We start from the raw sequence: 26992 nt of genomic DNA, 5'->3' as shown, positions 1-26992 counted from the left end.
TGTTTGAAGCTGGCACGCCAGTAACTGCAAGTAGTCCTTTGCTAATACATGCATCATTCGTTTTGTTTAGTTTTTCTTCTGTGACTTATTCTGACATCGGACTTGGGTTTCTTTTAAACCGAAAATTTCATAGACCTTTTTTCGTGATTTTTATGTGTTTTTTTTTTGTCTTCTGGCTAATGTTGAGAGTTAAATATAAATATATATATAATATATGTACAACTTTTTAGATTTTGTGAGCTGCTATATATTCCTTTACATTGAGACAGAAAAAAGTCAAGGTTTACCCTCAAATATGTTAATTACTTATATTTTATTTTGATGATCAACGTTTAGTTGTAGGACTTTGCCGAATAAACGAAATTACTATGGTACCTTTCAGGGGCGGATGCAGGAATTTTCGAAAGGGGGGGTGCTAACCCAGGGCACCCAGGGCAAAAAAGGGGGGGGTGCAAAACATATGTCCCGATACAAATGCATTGATCGGCAAAAATAAAGGGGGGTGCGCACCCCCGGAACCCCCCCCCCCCCCCTGGATCCGCCACTGCCTTTTTTCATCAGGTATTACTAAATTCTCATAAATATCTTTTCATTAATTTTCCTTTGTACACATATCCTAAAGCAAATGCTCCAGATGCGGTCACATTGTGCTTCTATATCAAATGAGACCTTGGTTTCACACTGTGACACACTCAAATCTTATATCAAATGAAACTTTGGTTTCACACTGTGACACACTAAAATCTTATACCGAATGAGACCTTGGTTTCACACTGTGACACACTTGGATCCTATATCGAATGAAAATATGATTTCATACTGTGACATACTCATTTCCAATATTAAATGAGACTTTGGTTGGTTTCACACTGTGACATACTGGGATCCTATATCGAATGAGACATTGGTCTCACACTGTGACATATACAAATCCTTAAGCAAATGAGACTTTGGTCTCACACTGTGACACATACAGATCCTTAAGCAAATGAGACTTTGGTCTCACTGTGAAATATACAGATCCTATATCAAATAAGACTTTGGTCTCACACTGACACATACAGATCCTTAAGAAAATAAGACTTTGGTCTCACACTGTGACACATACAAATCCTGAAGCAAATTAGACTTTGGTCTCACACTGTGACACATACAAATCCCAAAGCAAATAAGACTTTGGTCTCACACTGACACATACAGATCCTTAAGAAAATGAGACTTTGTTCTCACACTGACACATACAGATCCTTAAGAAAATGAGACTTTGTTCTCACACTGTGACATATACAGATCCTATATCAAATGAGACTTTGGTTTCACACTGTGACACACTCAGATCCTAAAGCAAATGAGACTTTAGTTTCACACTGTGACACACACAGATCCTAAAGCAAATAAGACTTTAGTTTCACACTGTGCCACATACAAATCCTAAAGCAAATGGGACTTTGGTCTCACACTGTGATGCACACATATCATAAAGCAATAGAGACTTTGGTTTCACACTGTGACACACACATATCATAAAGCAATAGAGACTTTGGTTTCACACTGACCCTAAAGCAAATGAAACTTTGGTTCACACTGACACACACTGATCCTAAAGCAAATGAGACTTTGGACTCACACTGTGATACACACATATCATAAAGCAATAGAGACTTTGGTTTCACACTGTGAAACACACAGATCTAAAGCAATAAAGACTTTGGTTTCACACTGTGACACACACAGATTGTAAAGCAAATGCAGGTGAATGACTCTCATTTTACCTTCTTTGTCATCTAATTTATAAATATCTTGTGATTCATCTCTATACATGAACTTGCACTCATTTTCATGAAACTAGATTACATTGATAATTGCTCATTATTTTCTCTTTCAGTTACAATAAATGGAGCATGAACCTTGAAAATTCACAATTAATATGATTACTTTAAGTTCGGAAATTATTACAACAAATATTATTGCGATTTTGTCATTTTAGACTAAAATATGATTTTAATTTGTGAGAAATTGAGAAAAATCCAGATTATTTCATATAAAAAATTTCAATATGCGAGTTTAAATTAATGCGTTTATAAATGACTCTGTTGCTTTTTTTCGCAATAACAAAAACAACGCAAAAAATTCTGAATTTACAGTGCTTTAAAGTAATCCCTCAAGTTTGGTCTAAATGAGCTGAAACAATCAATTGAGCTGGAGAAATTCAATTTCTTACTATATCAAATAATAGATAAATCCATAGTTCGTACCATTATAAAACTTAATAAGGCATGAAGGTGGTTTTCTTCTCCTTCATTTTGGGGATTCAATAGGAAACAGCTCTATATTTTTGTAAAAATGTACTTAGTTGTCATTTGTTGATGTGTTACATAATTGTTTTTCATTCACCTTTTTAACATAAATTAGGCCGTTAGTTTTCTCGCTTTAATTGTTTTACATTTGTCATTTCAGAGTCTTTTATAGCTCACTATGCGGTATTGGCTTTGCGCATTGTTGTACAGTGACCTATAGTTGATAATTTTTGTGTCATTTGGTCTCTTTTGGAGAGTTTTTAAATTGGCAATCATACCACATCTTCTTTTTTATAATATATACAAATATTCAGGAGCCTGTAATTCAGTGGTTGTTGTTTGTTTATGTGTTACATATTTGTTTTTTCGTTCATTTTTTTACATAAATAAGGCCGTTAGTTTTCTCGTTTGAATTGTTTTACATTGTCTTATCGGGGCCTTTTATAGCTGATTATGCGGTATGGGCTTTGCTCATTGTTGAAGGCCGTACGATGACCTATAGTTGTTAATGTCTTTTGTGGATAGTTGTCTCATTGGCAATCATACCACATCTTCTTTTTTTATATAAATAGTGATACAAAATCAAGCAGAATCATTCACTCAATAAAATCGCCTATTTGACAGACTGAATGTTTTACTCCCTCCTAAATTCAGTGGCAGGGGTAATAGGTACAGTAGTTGTCGTTTGTTTATGTAATATATACATGTTTCTCGTTTCTCGTTTTGTTTATATAGATTAGACCGTTAGTTTTCCCGTTTGAATGGTTTTATACTAGTAATTTTGGGGCCCTTTATAGCTTGTTGTTCGGTGTGAGCCAAGGCTCCGTGTTGAAGGCTGTACTTTAACCTATAATGGTTTACTTTTTTAAATTGTTATTTGGATGGAGAGTTGTCTCATTGGCACTCACACCACATCTGCCTTTATCTAAATACTGTGGATTCATTTATTTTCGTGGTATACCAATTTTTGTGAATTTCGTGGTTTGAGGTGAACCCCAAATTTATATGTTCAACAAAGTACAAGTTCTCTTTATGAAGACTTTGGTAAAACCATGAAATAAAATATCCACGAAAATACAATATTTCCTGAATCCACAAAAATTGGTATCCACGAAAATAGATGAATCCACAGTACACAATTAAATGCCCACAAATGCTTTTATGATACATTTATTAGAAACATATAAATAATATTTTGTATTGTCTTATCACAATATTATGACAGTAAAGGTGTGGATTCATTTATATCACTATTTTGCTTAAAAGTTGTATTAACTGCTGAACTGTTTCCTGCTAGTCTGTTATTAGCTGCTGAACTGTTGTCTGTGTGTATATTTTCTGCTGACTTGTATTTTATGTCACTTTGGGTCTTTGAAGAAGGCAACAGTTGGCTAAAGGACAATAACAACATCAACTAAAAAACACAAGTAAAAAATAAATGAGAAATGCTCTGAATACACTTCATATACATCAGATAGACATATAAAACTTAGAAGGTGTGGTATGATTGGTGGTTAATTGTCTTATTGACAATCATTCCACATTTCCCTATTTTTATTGGATATTGTCAAATTTAAATGCATTTTCTTTTTCTGCTCTACTCAAATAGTGAGTATGGCTAGAGTGGTGTTGTATTGCTGTGCTTCAGGAAAGAGAGGGAGAATTTGTTTCTCTGTGTTTTCATTCTTTCTTTTGTATAACATCTGAATAGTTGACAGGGAAGCTAACAATTGAATGAAATATCAAAAGATTCGGACGTGGGGCCAATTTTGCCCCTTAAAGCCCATTCTCCCTTCTAGAGTGGAGAAATATTGCAGTTCATAAGCAAGAGAGGGATATTTTTTTTCTCTTTATTTTCAGTCTTTCTTGTGTCTCCTGATTTGTTGGCAGGGAAGCTACCAATTGTGTGACATTTTAATTAATAAACTAACAGTAAAAAGTAAAATCACAAAAATACTGAACTCCGAGGAAAATTCAAAACAGAAAGACCCTAATCAAATGGCAAAATCACATCTAACAAATGGAAAAGAACTGTTAAATTCTTGACTTGGTACAGGGATTTTCTAAAATGATAACAGCACAACAAATTACCATTATAAAGCAAGAGACAATTTTATCCTAAAAGGTTGAATTATTTTACCCAAGGCTGAAGCTAAGTTTTATAGATTTGTATATATAAAACTGCCCATGAATAATATTAAAGAAATGAAATAATTCTTTGACTTCCAAAAGTTTTTTGATAGATAGATTTCACTGCAATACATACCAAAGATACACCTAGGAGGCTCAGCATCACACCAAACATTAGATATGGCCATCTCAACGTGGATCCTGCACATAGTGGAACACATGTAAAACTTACCAAAGTTACACCTAGGAGGCTCAGCATCACACCAAACATTAGATATGGCCATCTCAACGTGGATCCTGCCCATAGTGGAGCACATGTAAAACTTACCAAAGATACACCTAGGAGGCTCAGCATCACAACAAACATTAGATATGGCCATCTCAACGTGGATCCTGCCCATAGTGGAGCACATGTAAAACTTACCAAAGATACACCTAGGAGCCAGTAGGAGGCTCAGCATCACAACAAACATTAGATATGGCCATCTCAACGTGGATCCTGCCCATAGTGCAGGATCCACGTTGAGATGTAAAACTTACCAAAGATACACCTAGGAGGCTCAGCATCACAGCAAACATTAGATATGGCCATCTTAACGTGGATCCTGCCCATAGTGGAGCACATGTAAAACTTACCAAAGATACACCTAAGAAGCTCAGCATGACATCAAACATTAGATATGGCCATCTTAAAGGGAAATTCCGCGATTTTTTACTTATCATCTAATTATGTTCATCTTAACATAAAAAACACATTTGCAAAGTTTTAAATTTATATTCCTTCTAATAACGGAGAAAATCAAGTATTTGTAACTTTTTTGGTTGAATTCTCGAGTGGGTCGTGACGTATTAGCCCGATTTATTGAATTCTGGGAAAAAATAAAATCTGTTTAACTCTTATAGCTTATCGACAATATACGTAATTAAAAGCGCACAGCTGACGAATGGTCGAAGTTATAAACCACAATATAAGAATGAACGAAAGTGAATATGCATATATATACCGTTTTGTATTGATTGAATTAAACTCCTATAAAATTATCTCTAGTAAATGTTTTTGAATAAATTTAATTAATTATTGTTGAGATTTTTTTCATAAAATATTTATTGAACATTTTTACTGATATTGAACTGAAAATATTTCAGTTCTATTTACCGTTATTGTTTTGATAATCATTTCAATGCAACTAATGTGTGAGCAGAGTGTGTATATTATTTTGTAAAGGTCACTGTATATTTCTCGGCTTGAGGTCAATTCGTTTACCTTGTAGCTATTTAGCCGCAGGTGTGAGTTCAAGCGTACACAGGTATAAATGTTGTTATTTGGAAAGGATAAATAGAAAGGATTAGAGTATATGCTGTCATGATGTTAATACACTAAGATTAAATACACGATGAGAATAAAGATACAATAATTAAATTGTGTAAATTAATTGAAAATAAAATTCAGATTCGTAATTCCGAAAGTGTATAAAAATAAAAGGAAACAATTTTTGATTACTTTCTTAGCGGCAATTGACGTAAAGATTCAAATATGAAGCAAAAAATAGTAGTTTTAATCTTTAATAAAAACTAAATGCAATATTACCCAATTTGATATACCATTGTACATCTGTTTGATATCATTGACTTTACCGGAATTTCTTAACTTGTATTCAAATCTGGCTGTGTTTAAATGCTAATAAAACTATTGCAATTTTAAAGTTTTTAATTGACAAAAAAATACAACATACAACATGCATAATTTTTTTTTAGTTTCTTTTTAACATTTTATTCTTACATAATTAAATTCATTTGACAATCATTTACACGAACTTTTTGTGAAAAGAATACTAATTATCTAAGCTAAGGCATTATATCTTTTGAGGATTTTTGAGGATTTTTTTTTAAAATTCTATGATAATAGTTGTGCAATGTTGAACATGATAGCCGTCATTAATCCAAATAAGTTATACAGTAGTTGTAATAAAAGTTATACTTTAGTCATGCATTACAGATATTGACGAATTTATAATAGTTCGTTCATACATCGTTGTTCATGAAACAATCATTATTAGTATACATGTAAGTTTCCTGACGTATAAGAGCCATTGAGGATGAGCTCCAGAGAAATCAGACTAGTTGCGTTTCGTTCGTTTGTTTGTTGGGAAAGGAGAGGAAATGCAACCGCTTGTACAGATAAACGACAGAATTACCATACAAGCATTTATAGTCAACACAATCAGAAAGAGTTCCCATCGTTAGACGGGGAATATGAAGGCTTCCAAGAATGAACAAGTGACATGTCTAACTCTGAACAGTTAGAGAACAGACTATCGACATCGAACGCTTGTTCTTGATATTTGAAACTGTATGCATATGTATACGTATACGTTTATGATATAGTGATGAGTTCTGACAAAAACTAAATTCCTTCATGGTTATATCTTGCCATACGTTTATATTGGTTTGTAAGGTGATTACTCAAAATCGTTATTTGAAAATCCTGTTTGTGAGATGTAGATTCATTTCAATACAGAAATTTCGTCTATATATTTCACAAGTGTATAACACGGAGAAGCTCTGAAGGTTCATTACTCCCATTTTGTTTGGGTGTGAACCATCGATGTTTACAGCAATATCAAGGAATAAGGTGATGATGGTAGAAAGAACTATGGGCGTCATGTGGCAAATATTACATGCATATCGGACAATGAGTTGTCAATCTGTATGAAAAGTTTTCCAATACAACCATATTATTGAGAAGGAATGTTTACATGCTATACTCTGGTACTAGTATTACAGGGTTCTTGTGGCGTTCACCTTAGACACACATCGTTTTAACGATGTTTAAAAAAAGACAGAACCAATTTAATGTCATATTTCCCTATTTTTTAAATATAACTAAAATTCTTTTATCTGACAAGAATATCCCTATTTAGCGAACAAGTAATTTATTCTTTTTTCGGTTATTGAATACCAAGAAAGAAAATAAATCCCGAAATTAATTTGAAACTTTGATACTCAAAAGTTTCCCAGCAAAATATTCACATCCCCTGGGGATAATTAGTGTTCGTCCAGTGGCATATATAACAATTGTGATGACGAATTCCTTCCTTTGTTTGAGAACAATCTTATTGAAATATAAATCTGTGATTTTCCTAGGTCCACAGCTTCAATGAACCAAAGCAAAAGTTATACATCGACCTGTATTTAAATCAAATTGGTTCTCTTCTTCTTTTGGTATACATCTGTAGTCTATCGACATTCGATGATTACATACTGTTGGCATACGTTGGCTAGTCTATTTACAACACTTTTACCCCTATTTATTCAAAATATATGTTTTTTTCTTATGTTCAATGTATACACGTATATATTTTAAATTGCGCTATAGTTCCGTAACTTTATATCCAGTCGTATAAACGAATCGTCGGCAAGTGCGTACATTTTTTTAAATCAATATTTCTGGTCTGTTCCAATCTGTCCTTCACTATTGACAATGACTATATATTACATTTTCCCAAATTCACCCTTGGAAAAAATATTTAAATAGATTTTAATTTCATCAAATCTTATTTTTTGGGTATTATTTATATATTATGAATTATATTCTTTACACCAGAAATGTTATTTATAAACAAGCGTATGAGTTTAGTAATGATAAGTAAGACAGAGTTGTATATTATACATCTGATAGTTCAAAATGGAAAGTTATAAGTTATAAGTTATCAGCCGTGTACACTGATCAATACCTGCAGAAGTGAAACGATGCATGAACTTGCAAGCCCGACAGGAAATCGCTTGAATACCTGGACGTGTCACCTCACACCCCTCACAATACCTTTGGAAGTAATACCTTTAGCCATGCTGGTGATCAGATAAGGGAAGATCAAAATATATTTGAAAAAAGTTTATTACTTTAAAGAATTATGAACAAATTAGATTTTCGAAAACAATTTTCACGGAACACTTATTTATGATTTCAACTTTGACTTTTCACCTAATTCCAATATCAACAGTTTAAAAACAACAGACCATGGTAATTTAAAAAAAGTAAGAATATTTTCCGTATCAAGTTAGTTAGTCGTATTAAACAACCGTACGATTGACAAGATATCGACACGCAATTACGACTACATCGGTTACTGTAGTTTTGTTTCTTTGTGGTTTATAGACATATCGTTTTTATTCATCGGGAAAGAAGACAAGATGGCGGATCTCGGAGAATTGATACTCTAAATTTAAAATCGATGGTGATCGCTTATCTAGCGGAATAAAACTTTAATATCTATGAATTTGAACATTTTTATACAGAATGAACATAATATCAATTTTTGATTTTTTTGCGAAGTTTCCCTTTAACGTGGATCCTGCCCATAGTGGAGCACATGTAAAACTTACCAAAGATACACCTAGGAGGCTCAGCATCACACCAAACATTAGATATGGCCATCTCAACGTGGATCCTGCCCATAGTGGAGCTAGTATTGTACTAAGTCCGACTGTAGTTCTTCTCAAACCTTGACTTAATCCTACAAAAAATACAAAATAATAATCAAACAAGTTTTAGCTTTCTAAAAAGCTAGGGACTGCTTCGCTCTACACTAATTTAAGGTTACATGTGTGTGCATTTGGCTTTTAAATTAGTATTGGAAATGTGGTATTTTTAGATATTGATTGATATAAAATGGATGTACTTCAAGAGTGTGCTTTATCCACCCATGCTTTTAGAAAATTTCTTGTTGAAAATTTAAACAATTATAAATTCAGACACGACTCTTGAAGTGTTCCTATATTGTCAGAAGTTATAAAATACAGATAATGCCTTTTTGTAAACATTGTATAGGAACATTTTTTAGCAAAGCAAAACATGCAAATTGCAGAGTAACAAAGCAATCAAACAAGTATTAATAATTGATATTTCAATATTGAATTTATCTGTAAAATGTATGCATAATAAAACGAACATGAATTAATGACAGTTGATTAGAACTGAAATACACATAGTTAATTTTCTGTCATTTGATGACTTCAGTATGTATATTAATGAAATTTATCCTGTTGAACTTACTTTAAATAAAGCTAATACTAACAATGACCACTGCCCTTTTCTCGATCTTGATATCTATATCACTAATGGAAAGCTGAATACTAAAATTTATGATAAAAGGGATGATTTTTCATTTCCTATCGTTAATTATCCGTTTTTAGACGGTGACGTTCCCTTGTCACCATTTTACGGTGTTTATATATCTCAACTTGTACGATTCGCTCGTGTATGTAACAATGTTTTAGATTTTAACGAGAGAAATTTATGTATTACTGAAAAATTATTACACCAGGGTTTTCGATATCACAAACTAGTCAAAACATTTACTAAATTTTATCATTGGTATAAAGACATTATTCGTAAATATAGCTCAACATGCAGACTTTTAATACGTTCAGGTATTTCACATCCAATTTTTTATGGTAATATTCTTTATAAAGCACAAAGGTGTCAGTATTCACCTCAGAAACTTACAAAACCTTTGAATAGACTTATTAAGAAGGGATATAATTACGATACTGTTGTCAAATCATTAAAGATTGCATATTTTGGCGTTAATATTGAGTCACTGATAAGGTCTTTGCATCGGAACTAAACACATTTATTCTAAAAACAGTTGTTGGCATGACACGGGTTATGTTCTTCTCATATATGTTATGATGGTATGATACTAAACCCCTAACGGGAAGGATTGTGCCTGATGTTCATATGATGAAATCATAATCTTTCAGTCAGTTTAGTTGAAGTCTGGAGCTGGCATGTCAGTTAACTACTAGTAGTCTGTTGTTATTTATGTATTATTGTCATTTTGTTTATTTTCTTTGGTTACATCTTCTGACATCAGACTCGGATTTCTCTTGAACTGAATTTTAATGTGCGTATTGTTATGCGTTTACTTTACTACATTGGTTAGAGGTATAGGGGGAGGGTTGAGATCTCACAAACATGTTTAACCCCGCCGCATTTTTGCGCCTGTCCCAAGTCAGGAGCCTCTGGCCTTTGTTAGTCTTGTATTATTTTAATTTTAGTTTCTTGTGTACAATTTGGAAATTAGTATGGCGCTCATTATCACTGGACTAGTATATATTTGTTTAGGGGCCAGCTGAAGGACGCCTCCGGGTGCGGGAATTTCTCGCTACATTGAAGACCTGTTGGTGACCCTCTGCTGTTGTTTTTTATTTGGGCGGGTTGTTGTCTCTTTGACACATTCCCCATTTCCATTCTCAATTTAATTATCCTGGACGAGAAAAGTCTGTAATTCTTTATCTCATTTAAGCCAATAGCTGTTGCTGTATCTCAGCCTCATTATAATGCAACCAATCAGAATCTTTATGTGATAAGTAATTTATTCAAGATTGCGTGTATTTCGACTGAAACTAATAGCTCTGCACGATGACGCGAAGCAAATATGTAATTTTTAATGGCATAATTGATTATTTCCTATTCCAGGTCTGAGATTGATTGAGAGGATAATGGAAATATTTTGTTTCGTTAAGAAAACTACTTTTAAAGGTATTTGAAATTTGAACTTGATGATGATAATTGATACTGTATGACTGTTTAACGATCAGCAGCAAATTAAATGCATATTCAGGAGGATAAAATGTAAATGTCATTTGAACTTTAGGTTTGACATAAATGTTGGTTAAAAGGTGATCTCTAACTCTGTAATGCCCACAGCAAAGTGCTAACGTGACGGTACCCAAATTGCACCTATTTTGACAGTTTTTTCAACTACGTTTTTTTATGATCAAGACAAACATTTCCATTTTGTGTTTATTTTGTAGCCGTATCCTTCTTTATTATATAGGTACACCAATTTGATTTTGAATTCATATGGAATCATAGAAAAATTGGTCTGAACTAACCTCCAAACCATCAATGATGCTGTAATGAGGAGTACCCAAATTGCATCCATGCTTAAATTTGCGTCGTCAAAAGTCGAATAACAGGGTTTTTGTTTATTTTTTTCAAATATTTTGAACAATTGGATATTTGTCCATGCTTACTCTTCTTTTTTTAAGAAATGGATACTTGAAACATATTGTATTTGCTAATTTTAAAAGATGACGTTTTGATGATGTTGCATGGCGACGCGACGTTTCAGTACATTTTGCTTTTTCAGTACACACTTCATCTGTTGATAAATACTGTAAACGTTTTGTGTATATCTAAATATATTTACCTATGTTGAAGGACGTGCATACTATCGGATCATTAAAATACAACCTGTTTAGTCTCTAGGAAATCTTGGAAGATTTCCACTGCTATTTTTGCTAAATAGGTGCAATTTGGGTACTCGCTGCAATTTGGGTATTGTTACGTTAGACAATTAAGAACTCACCCTGGATTTCTTTTGGTAATAACTTTGTATATAAAGACATACTACAGGTAAATAAAAATGGTAATGCTAACATGTCTAAAGCTATCCCTATCACAAACTTCCATATATTTTCTGCTGGGGTATCTGCAAATATGAATAAAAAATAAAAATCAACCATCTGAACAGTAAGTTCTTATGGCATACTATAATATATGGCCTTTGTTAGTCTAGTAGGACTTTTAATTCAGTTTCTTGTGCATATTTCGTAGTTTACTATGACATCCATTATCACTGAACTAGTATACATTTTTTTAAGGGGCCAGCGGAAGTACGCCTCCAGGTGCGGGAGTTTCTCGCTACATTTAAGACCCATCAGTGGCCTTCGGCTGTTGTCTGCTCTTTTGTGGGGTTGTTGTCTCTTTGACACACTCCCCATTTCCATTCTCAATTTTATATAAATAATACAGGGTGATAGAGCAGATTGTTACCATGGGAAAATATTGTCAACTAAGTAATATTTTCTGTTCTTTTACTCTCTCAGCTATTTGTTATTTCCTTTATTATACTGAATGTTCTGTTGTTATTGTCTGTTGAATTAATTTGGTCACCTGTTTTTTTCTTATTTTCTATAATCAGACACCATGAGTAGTTATATTTTTTATAAATATTCACTGCACAAATGTGCAACTTGAAACAGAATTTTGTTTCAGAAAGCCTTTCATTGTAGGCCCAGTGAAAAAAAATATCCTTTTTTTATACATAAGCCGCATCCATTAGCAATTGGCCGTTTCAGAATCTAATGCATCCTGGGTAATATTTTCAAAAGCGTACACCAAAGCGTTTTGATTGGTTTAAAACGTTATACACAATGGAAATTCAACTAATGACGTAACGTTATTTTCACTTTGGGGTACGAACAATGAAATTACCCATGATGCTTTAGATTCTGAAACGGCCAATTGCAAGACAGATTAATGTTCTTTTAACTTAGCTTTGGTCTAGGGACACATATTTGTGTTGTGTTTTCCAGTGTCGACAGTGTATAGCTTGCAATATTTGTTCATATACCTTCCAAAATTCATTAATTTGATGTTTTATGCAAAAAAAAAGTAAGTAAGATGAAATTACATGTAAAAAAATTTGGGGCATGAATTTCTAGGCAGAGTAGTGATTTGGTCCAGTTTGAAAAGGTCAAAATATAGTATGGTTGAAGCTGTCAAACTGAATTATTAACCTCTTTTAACATGACATTGTCTATATCTTGAGTAAGAGCCAATAGACTTTTCTATAATTCTGATATGATTTGTCACAAAAGTCATGAAAGTAGTACAAGTCTCTGTGTAAATCCTTTTTGGATAGTGCTAACTACCGGTAGTGCGATTTTTTTAAATTAAGAGGTTTTTCTATCAAATTTGAACTTCACTACAAAATATCTGTTCTCTAGTCTAATACTACATATTTAGCCATCTATTAGGAGTATGAAAAAGAAAGATTTATGTTCATAATACTTACCATTATAGGCTCTGGGTACTACGTACATAAGCCATCCATTAGCCATAGCCAGTAAAAAACATCCCATTAATATCATTGTTCTATCTTTCAAATGTTTACTTAGTATTCGTACTAATATAAATACCAGTATAATCTAAAAAAAATTACATAATGTATAATACGACAATCAAATACATTTTTTCTATCATAATCTGTCTTAACAAATTGATGATCGGTATGTTAATCTGCAGTTGATAGCCTTTATAATAGATTCCATGTACAATACAGTTCATAGCCTTTATAATATTGATTCAATGTACAAAAGTTTTTTTCAGTTTGTTTTGACATTAACTCATAATCATGACTCCTTTCCACTTACGATGAAAATTTGTATAAGTGAAAACTGTTCAAATTTCATTTCTTATTTAAAACGAAGATACATTTTCCCTAATAATAAAATAATAAGACAATGGTAGCTTTATGTTTACAAACAATAAATTGTTGTCATAAAATCTGTTGTCGTTATCTCATTCCAAGGCGATTTCTTCAGTTAAATGTTTATAACTGATTTTTCGTAATGCTGTTTTACACTTCTTTATTAGTAGTGGAACTTTGTGAGAACAGCTATTACCTAAATATATAATGTTGGAAGTGAAATGAAGGTGCTCATAGACAATAAGAGTATGTAACAATATCAAAATTTGAATACTGTGGATTCATTTATTTTAGTGGGTACCAATTTTCGTTGATTGAAAAAAAAATGAACACTTTTATGGACTTTTATTTCGTGGTTCTGGAAAGGTCTGCATACAAGCCTATGTACAATTTGTAATTCGTTGAACATTTAAATTCGTGGTTCACTTATACCCATAAAATCCACAAAAATTGGTATTTAATTAAGGTATGACTGTAATATTTTTTCTGTCTATGAAGAAATAACATAAAAAAATTGGTGCACACTGAATAATGCACATAGTGGGTTATTTAACAGTGTGCACCACATTTTTTATGTTATTTCGAATAGACAGAAAAAATATTACAGTCATTTCTTATAATTTAATTCTAAATTCCATTTTAAACCGTAGAAAACCATGAAAAAACGTTGATGATGTCACGGTCACGTGACTAAATTATGTCTATGGGCTGATAACATAATTACGTCAGCCAATTAGAAGACGCGTAACATCCAAACTTAAATTATTGAAAAATAATAAATCCCCAGTATTAATAGTTACCTCTACCCCAGCACAGCAATACATCAGACTATTCTCCAGTTCTCCCCAGTGTAACAGTGTATTGGATAGTGGAGTAGCCATTGTCTGAAAATAAATATTTTCTGTAGGCAACATTCCAAATAACAATATTTAGTCATTGGATAGTGGAGTAACCATTGTCTGAAAATAAATATTTTCTGTAAGCAACATTACAAATAACAATATTTAGTCATTGGATAGTGGAGTAGCCATTGTCTGAAAATAAATATTTTCTGTAGGCAACATTACAAATAACAATATTTAGTCATTGGATAGTGGAGTAACCATTGTCTGAAAATAAATATTTTCTGTAGGCAACATTACAAATAACAATATTTAGTCATTGGATAGTGGAGTAGCCATCGTCTAAAATTAAATATTTTCTGTAGGCAACATTACAAATAACAATATTTAGTCATTGGATAGTGGAGTAGCCATTGTCTGAAAATAAATATTTTCTGTAGGCAACATTACAAATAACAATATTTAGTCATCAAATTAGAGCTCTAAATAGCCCCATGTCTAAAAATTGGTAAGCTTAAAAAAAATTACAAACAAATAAAATTCTTAAATGATTAGTTGCACAAGGATATCTGTTAGGTAATTAGAGAGCTATAAATACAAGTAAGATGACACACATGTATAATAATATTAAATTTTGTGTCTTAAATTGTGTATTGAAGGCAAAAATTGGTAGCAGTAGAATATAATATAAATGTAACACAATTCAGGGACTCATATACAAACTACATGGCTCATATGCATTCAATGACAAATTGTCAAAGAGGCACTGACCATAGTCTCAATCAGTTATTAAACAAAGAACATTTTACAGCAGGCATATGTTAAACTCATTCTAATTTATATCTATATAGGATGAATAACTAATAACTATAATTTCATGCTACAAAATATAAATGAACTTATAAAAATAAGATTAGTACTTTCTTTCGTTGTCCTTATTTTCTATCATTTTACTTGTTTATCTTATGTATAATATATAGCTAGATATATATTTTTTTTCAAATTAAACAAGTTATCAATCTGAAATTATTTATATTTACCTCTAAAGACACTTGACTAAATAAACTTATAAACTGTACACCAAGTAATGTGACAATTTCTTCTCTGACATACACTGAAAACAGAAAATTAGATAATAATGAGTTATATCCCTTTGTTTGACAGATATCATAGTTATTACACAACAAAATATTTCTTAAATATATGTTAAGGAGAATTTAAGATATTGTTTGGTTACTTTGAAATTTCCACTAAAGAAAAAGGTATGATAAGGCCATATTTGTGCCTGCTAAATTTAAACTGTAATTTTATCACAAATTGCCAAATATTATTTTAACTAAAGCCACAAAGAGTGCTCACAGCCAAGCCTTATATAATGCCAAAGGATAAGTTTCAATTTATCATGCCATAAAAATGTACATTTTTAGGGTACTACAGATAGGACTTTAAACAACAAATTAATAACCAGTTAACAGGTTAATGGGTTCAAAGATATATGATAAACTGTTGGATTTGACAGAATGAAAACACTAATATTTAGTGAAGAAGTAAAAGCTAGACTAAAGAAAAATATTTTGCTACAAACGACAAACACTGAATAGTTTGTTAACCAAATAAAATTAGTTAACTTTTTTAAACATTTTAAAAGACAGAAACAGATATTAGTTTAAACTCTCAATAAATAAATGATACTGATAAAAAACTGAAGGAAGACATACAAAGTTTGATAAAAATGACCAAGTTGAACTTGATATGAGAAGAAATGAAAACAATATTTTCCTCAGGGTTTATGGGAACTATGTTAACCAAAACTTTGCCACCTAATAATCATTGAATGATGTTAATTAATGTCTATAAGGTTTTTCCAATCATAAAATCTTCGAAGGCACTCCCAGCTTCCTCCTCCAATAAAAACTGGCTGCCACGAAATAGCCCAAACGCATTGCTTAAATGGGGTGTTAAAACACCAAAAATCAAACGAATTTCCCTTCCGAATTTCAGAGAAGAAGCTATTTCTGTCTCAAATTAAATTGTTTATAATTTACTTTTATAAAAGAATGCCCCGCTGAGTTTTTCTTTTGTGACTGGTTCCTCTGTCTTTACTTCACTTATCTGTTTCTCATACTCAGTGGTAGACTGGATTCCTTCAATATCTGCACTGACATCATAATTATTGGGACCAGTTATCACAGTGTCATAGGTAGGAGGATTCTGATTGGATAATGTGTCACTAGATATGACTGGATCAACCACTCTTTCCTCTTCAAGCTCTTGCTCTTTTATTTTATGTAAATCAGTATAAAACAGTACCAGTAATAATAGTTCTAATGTCCATAGACATGCCATGAAAGCCTGGAAATAAAATAAATAATTAAAAAAGATTTATATGTTTACATGTGTATATTTCAGATTCACACTGGACACTTCAGACATCTTTATTTTACTGTACCTAATACAAAGTTCTGGCTTTTTAAGACATTTTTCAATTTGAACTTAAGATAAAAGGTTAGATTATTCAAATTTAGTTTATATTGCATACATTGTCCATTAAATTGTAATAATCTAAAAAATTATTTAATTAGTATCATCTTTTATTGCATTTTTTTTCAAATCGAAGCAACTATTAAACAAATAAATTTGGCCTCCTCAATATGTCTTAGATGTACATATAGGAGTTGAGTTATCTCCCATTGTTAAAAGTATAGAAACATTCATACCTCATGCATTTTCTGATTTTTTTTATAAAATTGTTTTATATACCAAAACACAATAACTGTTTTGATTATAAAATATCATGGTATTCAATATTCTAAATTGCTTGACATGGGTAGGGATCTAAAGAAGTCTTGAACATAAGTACTTGTGAAAAAAGTACATATACAATACATGTATTACCAAATATATATATTATCTTTTTTTTCCACTGTCACATACAAAAAAGACTTATAATTTAGATATACTACCTTACCCCAGGGTCTGTGTATTTGTTCACTTTGAATGGACCAATGTTAAAGTTGGCAAGTCGAAGAAAAACATTTAGACCAGGCCCTGAAAAAACAAAGAAAACTGTCATGAGAGAATATACCTCCCAATGAAATAAATACTTTTAGGATTTATGTTTTTACTTTAAGTGTGAAAAAGTAAAACTAAATTCTATTTAGTATTGAGCCTTTTCAGTTGTTTGCATGAATAGGCAGTCAATTTTTTCATTAAGGAAAAAAAGGACAAAATTGGTCTTTTTTTTACAGACAAATATAAAATGAAGTAAATATATATACATGTACCTATCAAAAGGCCATTTTGTCTAAAGGAAGTGTATATATAACATGTACCTATTTTAAGAGCATACTTTGTCTACTAGTATTTTTAGTAAATATATATACATGTACCTATCAAAAGGTCACTTTGTCTAAAGGAAGTGTATATATAACATGTACCTATTTTAAGAGCATACTTTGTCTACTAGTATTTTTAGTAAATATATATACATGTACCTATCAAAAGGTCATTTTGTCTAAAGGAAGTGTATATATAACATGTACCTATTTTAAGAGCATACTTTGTCTACTAGTATTTTTAGTAAATATATATACATGTACCTATCAAAAGGTCATTTTGTCTAAAGGAAGTGTATATATAACATGTACCTATTTTAAGAGCATACTTTGTCTACTAGTATTTTTAGTAAATATATATACATGTACCTATCAAAAGGTCATTTTGTCTAAAGGAAGTGTATATATAACATGTACCTATTTTAAGAGCATACTTTGTCTACTAGTATTTTTAGTAAATATATATACATGTACCTATCAAAAGGTCATTTTGTCTAAAGGAAGTGTATATATAACATGTACCTATTTTAAGAGCATACTTTGTCTACTAGTATTTTTAGTAAATATATATACATGTACCTATCAAAAGGCCATTTTGTCTAAAGGAAGTGTATATATAACATGTACCTATTTTAAGAGCATACTTTGTCTACTAGTATTTTTAGTAAATATATATACATGTACCTATCAAAAGGCCATTTTGTCTAAAGGAAGTGTATATAAAACATGTACCTATTTTAAGAGCATACTTTGTCTACTAGTATTTTTAGTAAATATATATACATGTACCTATCAAAAGGCCATTTTGTCTAAAGGAAGTGTATATAAAACATGTACCTATTTTAAGAGCATACTTTGTCTACTAGTATTTTTAGTAAATATATATACATGTACCTATCAAAAGGCCATTTTGTCTAAAGGAAGTGTATATAAAACATGTACCTATTTTAAGAGCATACTTTGTCTACTAGTATTTTTAGTAAATATATACACATGTACCTATCAAGAGCATACTTTGTCTACTAGTATTTTTAGTAAATATATACACATGTACCTATCAAGAGCATACTTTGTCTACTAGTATTTTTAGTAAATATATACACATGTACCTATCAAGAGCATACTTTGTCTACTAGTATTTTTAATAAATATATACACATGTACCTATCAAGAGCATACTTTGTCTACTAGTATTTTTAGTAAATATATACACATGTACCTATCAAGAGCATACTTTGTCTACTAGTATTTTTAATAAATATATACACATGTACCTATCAAGAGCATACTTTGTCTACTAGTATTTTTAATAAATATATACACATGTACCTATCAAGAGCATACTTTGTCTACTAGTATTTTTAGTAAATATATACACATGTACCTATCAAGAGCATACTTTGTCTACTAGTATTTTTAGTAAATATATACACATGTACCTATCAAAAGGCCACTTTGTCTAATTGCAATCATTGTTGATAATATTCCTGTTCTTTCTGCTTCAGTGGTCACTCGAGATATCTCAGCTAAAATCACAGACTCAGCTCCTGCTCCAACACCTAAAATCAGAAAAATATATAAAAATCAGAAAGTATTCAAATAAACCAGATGTGGAGCATGTCAATGAGACGGTCAAGTTCTCTACAAAACAAAAATGAAGAAACAGGTCTGACAGAAAACAATCACGGAAAAAAGGATTTTGTCTAGTGTTCAGCACATGAACAGGTGGATTTTGTTTACTTGCTATAATAGTACTACACAAAAGAGTACAAAGTTAAACTGTACACGCTGCCTAGATGCTATCCCAATTGTTATGGATAATATAAGTAGCACTTTTAAAATTCATCAGCCCAAGGCATAGAAAGAACAACAAAAAGTTTCTTTACATTTTCTACCAGATTATTTCAAGGATTGTTGTCTCACGAAATTGCATATCTATTCTTTATTTCTTCCTTTTAACATGTTAAAATTGCATACGCTAGCCAACAAAATCTTTCCCAGGATTGTTACTGTGGATTTATTATTATTCGTTGGGTATCAATTTTCGTGGGTTTCGGGGGTAAAGGTGAACCACAAATTTAAAAATTCAACAAATATCATATTTTCAATAGGCTTTGTATACAAAGATAAGAAGATTGGCAAAACATGAAATCAAATATCCACGGATATGAAAGTTTTCAGCAATCCAGGAAAATTGATACCCACAAAAAATAAATGAATCCACAGTATATGTTATCTTGGTTATTACAAACCTGCTATCAGTCGACTTGCTAGCAAAAACCATTTTGAATTGCCCATAAAGTACATTGTATTACCACCAATCTCAAACACTGCACCAATCAACATTGGAAACTTTGGCTTTCGAGTCACATCTGACCATCTTGAAATTTAAAAAAAATACAGTTGATCTAAAAATATAAAAAGCGTTTACAAGCAGGGAAAGGTAAAAAAAATCTCTACACATATAGATTTATTGACATGTGTCTGTATTGATACAGTGAGCTATAGATGTAAAGTTCTATGTCATTTGGTCTCTGGTCATGCTAGTGCAGAATTGTCTCCCTTGGCAATCATACTGCATCTTCAAATTTTAACCAATTCCCCCCTAATTCCGCCTCTGGTTTCAGCAGATATAAATATTTCATGATTGTCCTTAGTTAAATTTTTGTACTGTAATCATGGTAACTTGAATAAATAATGTGTTTTCCCCCTTTACATATAAACATGATATTATAGTGTAAAGAAAAAAGGAAATAGTACAATTCCACAAATGAGATTTTACCTGCCAAACATGGGCCCTGACAGCATTGCAGTTAGACTGAAGGCAGACAGAATTAATCCCAAGAAATATTGCTGTGCATGGAATGTGTTCTCTAGGTACAGCCATAATGTTGGTAGTATAACAGCTAAAAAATTATCAAAAGTCAAGAAATATATTCATGATAAGATATATATAAATGTCATACAGATCTTGGCATAAAATAGTCTTCTTTTTACTCTGGATTTTTTATGAATACTCGCATGGACTTCAGTATGAATCATAATGACATGCATTTGTCTCAGAATTTTTTTCCCAAACAACTTTTCTACATTGGCTAGAGGTATAGGGGGAGGATTGAGATCTCACAAACATGTTTAACCCTGCCGCATTTTTGCGCCTGTCCCAAGTCAGGAGCCTCTGGCCTTTGTTAGTCTTGTATTATTTTAATTTTAGTTTCTTGTGTACAATTTGGAAATAAGTATGGCGTTATTATCACTGAACTAGTATATATTTGTTTAGGGGCCAGTTGAAGGACGCCTCCGGGTGCGACATTGAAGACCTGTTGGTGACCTTCTGCTGTTGTTTTTTTCTATGGTCGGGTTGTTGTCTCTTTGGCACATTCCCCATTTCCATTCTCAATTATATATATATATATATACCTTTGTTAGTCTTCTAAAATTTTAACTTTTAGTTTCTTGTGTAAAAATTGGAGTTTAGTATGGTGTTCATTATCACTGAACCAGTATATATTTGTTTAGGGGCAAGCTGAAGGACGCCTCCGGGTGCGAGAATTTCTCGTTGCATTGAAGACCTGTTGGTGACCTTCTGCTGTTGTCTGCTCTATGGTCGGGTTGTTGTCTCTTTGGCACATTCCCCATTTACATTCTCAATTTTACTTATTATATAACACAAGGTACTTTAATATCTCGCATTTATGAAAAATGCCACCTGGTCCCGAAATTCCCTTATAATTCCAAATTCAAAGTTGTCAACCCCACCAAAACTTAACATAAATTTGAATTGACTTATCTACACTATGGTATAAAACATGCCTACTTTTGTTTTAGTATATATCATTCATAGCAGGCCTACCCAAGTATGTCAACCGTAATTATTATTTCTTTTTTGGTTACACTAATGACAGGACGATTGTCAGAATTGTGACAGGATATCGATTAAAGCGTATTGACATCTTGCAAACCCTTGTTTTCCCCCTAATTCCTAAGAAAATTGAGTCATAACCCCCACAACCAATCGTAATAATCCCTTTGTGATATTGAAACTTGTGTTTTTTTTCAGAGATATGAAGTCATATTCAATGTAAACAAAGAAATGCTGTCATCAGGTAACTTTTTTTTCATATCAAACAATTATTAAAAATGAATTGGTATTGACATGGTTGAGTTCCTTCCTATATTTAGGAGTGATAAATATATATTTTATTCAAAGTCTCATGCAAACAAGACCAGAAAAAGGAAGAATATTTCTGCGTAGATGCGAGAATAAAAAAAGTCAAGTGTAAAGAACTGAAATTTAGGACAATGATAGTCAAACAATTACTAAGAAATATTAAAAAATGGGGAAAATTTCCAGAATTTTTCATTTTACTAATGAACTGAAAATCGTTAACTTTTTTTTCAGACTTTTTTTAATCCCGCATTTGAGCAGAAATCTACATGTACTTCACTTTTGCCAGTCTTGTTTGCATGAGGCTTTGAATAAAAGATGTAATTATATTCAGTCTAGTAAAATATTATGGATTGGATACCAATTCATTTTTAATAATTATTTTATATGAAAAAAATGTTACCTGATGAAAGCGATTCTTTGTTTACATTGAATATGACGTCATAACTTCAATTACGTCACAACTAAATCCCAAACAACAGAACCAAAATCTGAAACGTTACAGTATTTCTGTTTCTTTTATTATAAAAACATGTTTGAATTAAAAAAATATAATTCATACAGACTTCGTCCCCATTCACAGGTTATGCCTGCCTCATATTAATATAATTTACCGGCATATTTCTTCCATTTCACCCATCCTTTGTAGTTTTTACACCTCGAAATCATAAAACAGCGAAATTGTGTCCCCGTCAATATGGAGACAGGTACAGTATTCGACAATCGATTGATTCGACATATTTTATTTTGTAGTATAATTATCTTGTCAACTGTACTCGATCGTATCAGTTTGTCGATTCAATCAATTGTTGTACCAAATTAACATACTTCATTCATGTCAGGATATATCAACTCAGTCAACTGTACTTTTATTATGATAAATTTTATTCTTTTTCTAACTCTGCACGATCGTATCTATCGTATTCAATCGTTACGATTGTGCCACAGTTGATCAATATAATCAACTCGGTCAACTCTATTTTCATATTTTAAACGTTGCACGATCGAATCGATCGTATTCAATCGTAACGATTGTGCCATAGTTGATCAATTTAATCAACTCTGTCAACTCTATTTTTTCACATTTTAAACGTTGCACGATCGTATCGATCGTATTCAATCATTACGATTGTGCCACAGTTGATCAATATAATCAAGTCAGTCAAATCTATTTATTTTTTTACATTTTAAACCTTGCACGATCGTATCGATAGTATTCTATCGTTACGATTGTGCCACAGTTGATCAATATAATCAACACAGTCAACTCTATTTTTTTCTTACATTTTAAATGTTGCACAATCGTATCGATCGTATTCAATCGTTACGATTGTGCCATAGTTGATCAATTTAATCAACTCTGTCAACTCTATTTTTTCACATTTTAAACATTGCACGATCGTATCGATCGTATTCAATCGTTACGATTGTGCCACAGTTGATCAATATAATCAACTCAGTCAACTCTATTTTTTTTTTACATTTTAAACCTTGCACGATCGTATCGATAGTATTCTATCGTTACGATTGTGCCACAGTTGATCAATATAATCAACACAGTCAACTCTATTTTTGTTTTTTACATTTTAAACCTTGCACGATCGTATCGATAGTATTCTATCGTTACGATTGTGCCACTGTTGATCAATATAATCAACTCAGTCAACTCTATTTTTTTTTACATTTTAAATGTTGCACGATCGTATCGATCGTATTCAATCGTAACGATTGTGCCACAGTTGATCAATTTAATCAACTCAGTCAACTCTAATTTTTTTTATATTTTAAACGTTGCACGATCGTATCGATCGTGTTCGATCGTTACGATTGTTCAACAGTTAATCAATTCAATCAACTCAGTCAACTCTTTTTTCATATTTTAAACATTGCACGATCGTATCGATCGTATTCAATCGTTACGATTGTGCCACAGTTGATCAATTTAATCAACTCTGTATCTTATTACATTTTAAACGTTGCACGATCGTATCGATCGTATTCAATCGTTACGATTGTGCCACAGTTGACCAATTTAATCAACTCAGTCAACTCTATTTTGTTAACGTTTAAAACGTTGCACGATCATATCAATCGTATGCAATCGTTACGATTGTGCCACAGTTTGTGTCATATTGTTTTTCTGTTTGTCTTTTTCATTTTTAGCCATGGCGTTGTCAGTTTGTTTTAGATTTATGAGTTTGACTGTCCCTTTGGTATCTTTCGTCCCTCTTTGATCAATATAATCAACTCAGTCAACTCTTTTTTCATATTTTAAACATGGCACGATCGTATCTATCGTATTCAATCATTACGATTGTTCCACAGTTGATCAATTTAATCAACTCAGTCATCTCTTTATTAAAATTATAAACTGATCACGAAAGTATAAATCGTATTCATTCAATACGATTATGCCACAGTTGATAAATATGGTCAACTCAGTCAACTCTGTATGTTAATAGATGTTCTTATAACCTTAGTCTAATACGATAACATACGCATGCGGCGCTAGCCGGCGTATTGACACAGCCTACGGTGATATAAGGCATATTAACACAGCCTACGGCGCAAGAAGGCATATTTAATACAGTGTTACTTTAACTCTAATCTAAACCTTAACCTAAGTCTCATACAATAACATAGCCTACGGTGCCGCTCGGCGACATATATACATAGCCTACGGCACAAAAAGGCATATAACCCTAACCTAAGTATGACACAATAAAATAGCCTATGGCACTAGGTGTTATATTGTGTAATTTTCAATTCTCATGCAGTACATGTGCTTTTCATTTTTGTAATCTCAGTGCGTCTTTAGGAAATCTCAGTGTGTAATGTTTTATTCTCAGTGTGTAATTTTTAATTCTCAGTGTGTAATATTTAATTCTCATTGTGTTTTTTCAAGTTTTTAAATCTCAGTGTGCTTTGTTGTAATTCTGAGTATGTGAATTGTTCAAAAATAGTTTAAACATAGTTTTGACGAGAACAGCTTGCCATAAACATACGCAAGCTGGCGGCGTATTGACACAGCCTACGGCGTTAAAATGCATATTTAAGACAGTCTTACTATAACCCTAAATCTAACCCTAACCTAGGTCTAACACAATAGCATATCCTACGGTACCGCTCGGTGACATATAAACACAGTCTATGGAGGTAGAAGGCATATTTAATACAGTCTTACTATAATCTTACTTTAACCATAACCTACGTCTGTTACAATAACATAGCCTACGGCGCTAGGCGGCATATTGACACAGCCTACGGCGCTAAAAGTAGTATGTATTACAGTCTTACTGTCACCCAAACTTCAACCTTGGAACAGTATACAGTAATATATATGTTCCTACTCCAACCCTAACCTGAGTCTGACACAACAACATAGACTTCGGTGCTAATCGATAAATTGACACAGCCTACGGCGATAGAAGGCACATAAACAAAGTCTACGACGCTAGATGGCTTATATTTAATACAGCTATAAAAATGTATATGCGCAATTAAGCCAGCATATATTTACATACTACAGCACAAGCTGGAACATTGAAGTCTCTTTCCTCTTATATTCATTTAATAATAATTTTTAAAAAAATCATGTTTGTTTACTCACTTCAGTTTCTTTATTTTAATGATCTATATATACTACTGTCATAAACTGGCTACTACAATACACATTTTTGTCACATTCATATTTGTATCTCCTAAAACTGTTGCTATAAAACTTCTTCAAACTTGAATTAATGTTAAAAATGTTTATCAGTGTTAAAAGTCTTTGTAACAGTAAATTCCCATGCTTCAATTTTTGTATATTTTTCAATTGTGTGTACAATTTATGTTCACTATATTAATATCTCCGTACCCATTCTGACATATATTATTTTCATAGAGTTTATCTCCATCAGTGCTGAAGTGGGAAATACAGTAATACAAATTATTTTGTTAAATCTTTATTAATAAAATTTATTAAGTAGTTACCATTAACAAATTGAGTTAATTAATTCCATATATGGCGTTCAATCGAGTCTTCCCGCATGAAAACACATTGAGTTGATTGATTCGACATTTGACGTTCAATCGTATCGATCGTTACGATCGAGTCTTCATCAAAATACATTGAGTTGATTGATTCGACATATGACGTTCAATCGTTATTAATCGTCATGATCGAGTCTTTGTCATAACACGTATGTATTGATTTGAGTTGATTGAATCGACAAACAATGTTCAATCGTATCAATCGTTACGATCGAGTATCCATCATTAATAAATTGAGTTGATTGAATCTACAAACAATGTTCAATCGTTATCGATCGTATCTATCATTAAAGATTTGTTGAATAAATCGATCGTTAATGTGTCTATTCAATTCATTCTTTTTAATTGAATTGAACTTAAACCTGAAGGAAAAATCAACTCTTGTCGAATCAATCGATTGTCGAATACTGTACCTTAATGTCAATATGAGGGGCCCATTCTATATCATGTATATGACTGCAAATTTGTTTGCGGTTGTATAACTAAACAGCCTTGCAAGTCGTCATAATTATTTGGACTAGTCAATATCTTGTAACTATCCGGGCAATTGTCCTGTCATAATTTAGACTATGAACCCAGTATTTTTTGTTACCTGAGAGAAAATTTTCAGGTGTAGAAGCCATTTGAGACATTAAGTCAAATGAACCTTAAAATTACCATATTCGACACCACCCATGAAAAAGTACAACCCTAAAATTGTGTAGCAAAGTTTCTTCTTTTTGTTTTTCATGATTCAATCGGCTTAGGTCGGGATCCCTTTTCTAAACTGTTCAATGTCAAATCTTTTCCCATTTCCGTGGGGTCATATCAGGTAATGTCAAACACCCTACAGATCTAGCTTGATAAAAAACTAAATACTGAACCAATCACGGTAAGGAAAAAAAGTCGGAAAACCAGTTTTATG

The 26992-nt window shown here is 32.0% G+C and overlaps 1 protein-coding gene across 1 annotated transcript; it reads right to left on the bottom strand.

Moving 5' to 3' along the window:
• Positions 1–3454: 3454 nt before the first annotated feature.
• LOC143057690 (major facilitator superfamily domain-containing protein 8-like) lies at positions 3455–26898 on the bottom strand. Its single transcript, XM_076231052.1, has 12 exons — positions 26746–26898; positions 20668–20791; positions 20138–20265; positions 19325–19444; positions 17519–17598; positions 16596–16902; positions 15591–15664; positions 14509–14592; positions 13295–13427; positions 11804–11926; positions 8811–8941; positions 3455–3711 (listed from the first exon to the last, which is right to left on the bottom strand). The coding sequence occupies exons 1-12, from the start codon at positions 26816–26818 to the stop codon at positions 3514–3516; spliced, it is 1575 nt and encodes a 524-aa protein (XP_076087167.1). The 5' UTR covers positions 26819–26898; the 3' UTR covers positions 3455–3513.
• Between the last annotated feature and the right edge of the window lie 94 nt (positions 26899–26992).

This window comes from Mytilus galloprovincialis, chromosome 13, assembly GCF_965363235.1.
Source record: "Mytilus galloprovincialis chromosome 13, xbMytGall1.hap1.1, whole genome shotgun sequence".
Lineage (NCBI taxonomy): Eukaryota > Metazoa > Mollusca > Bivalvia > Mytilida > Mytilidae > Mytilus > Mytilus galloprovincialis.
This window is presented reverse-complemented; position numbering and strand designations above follow the sequence as displayed.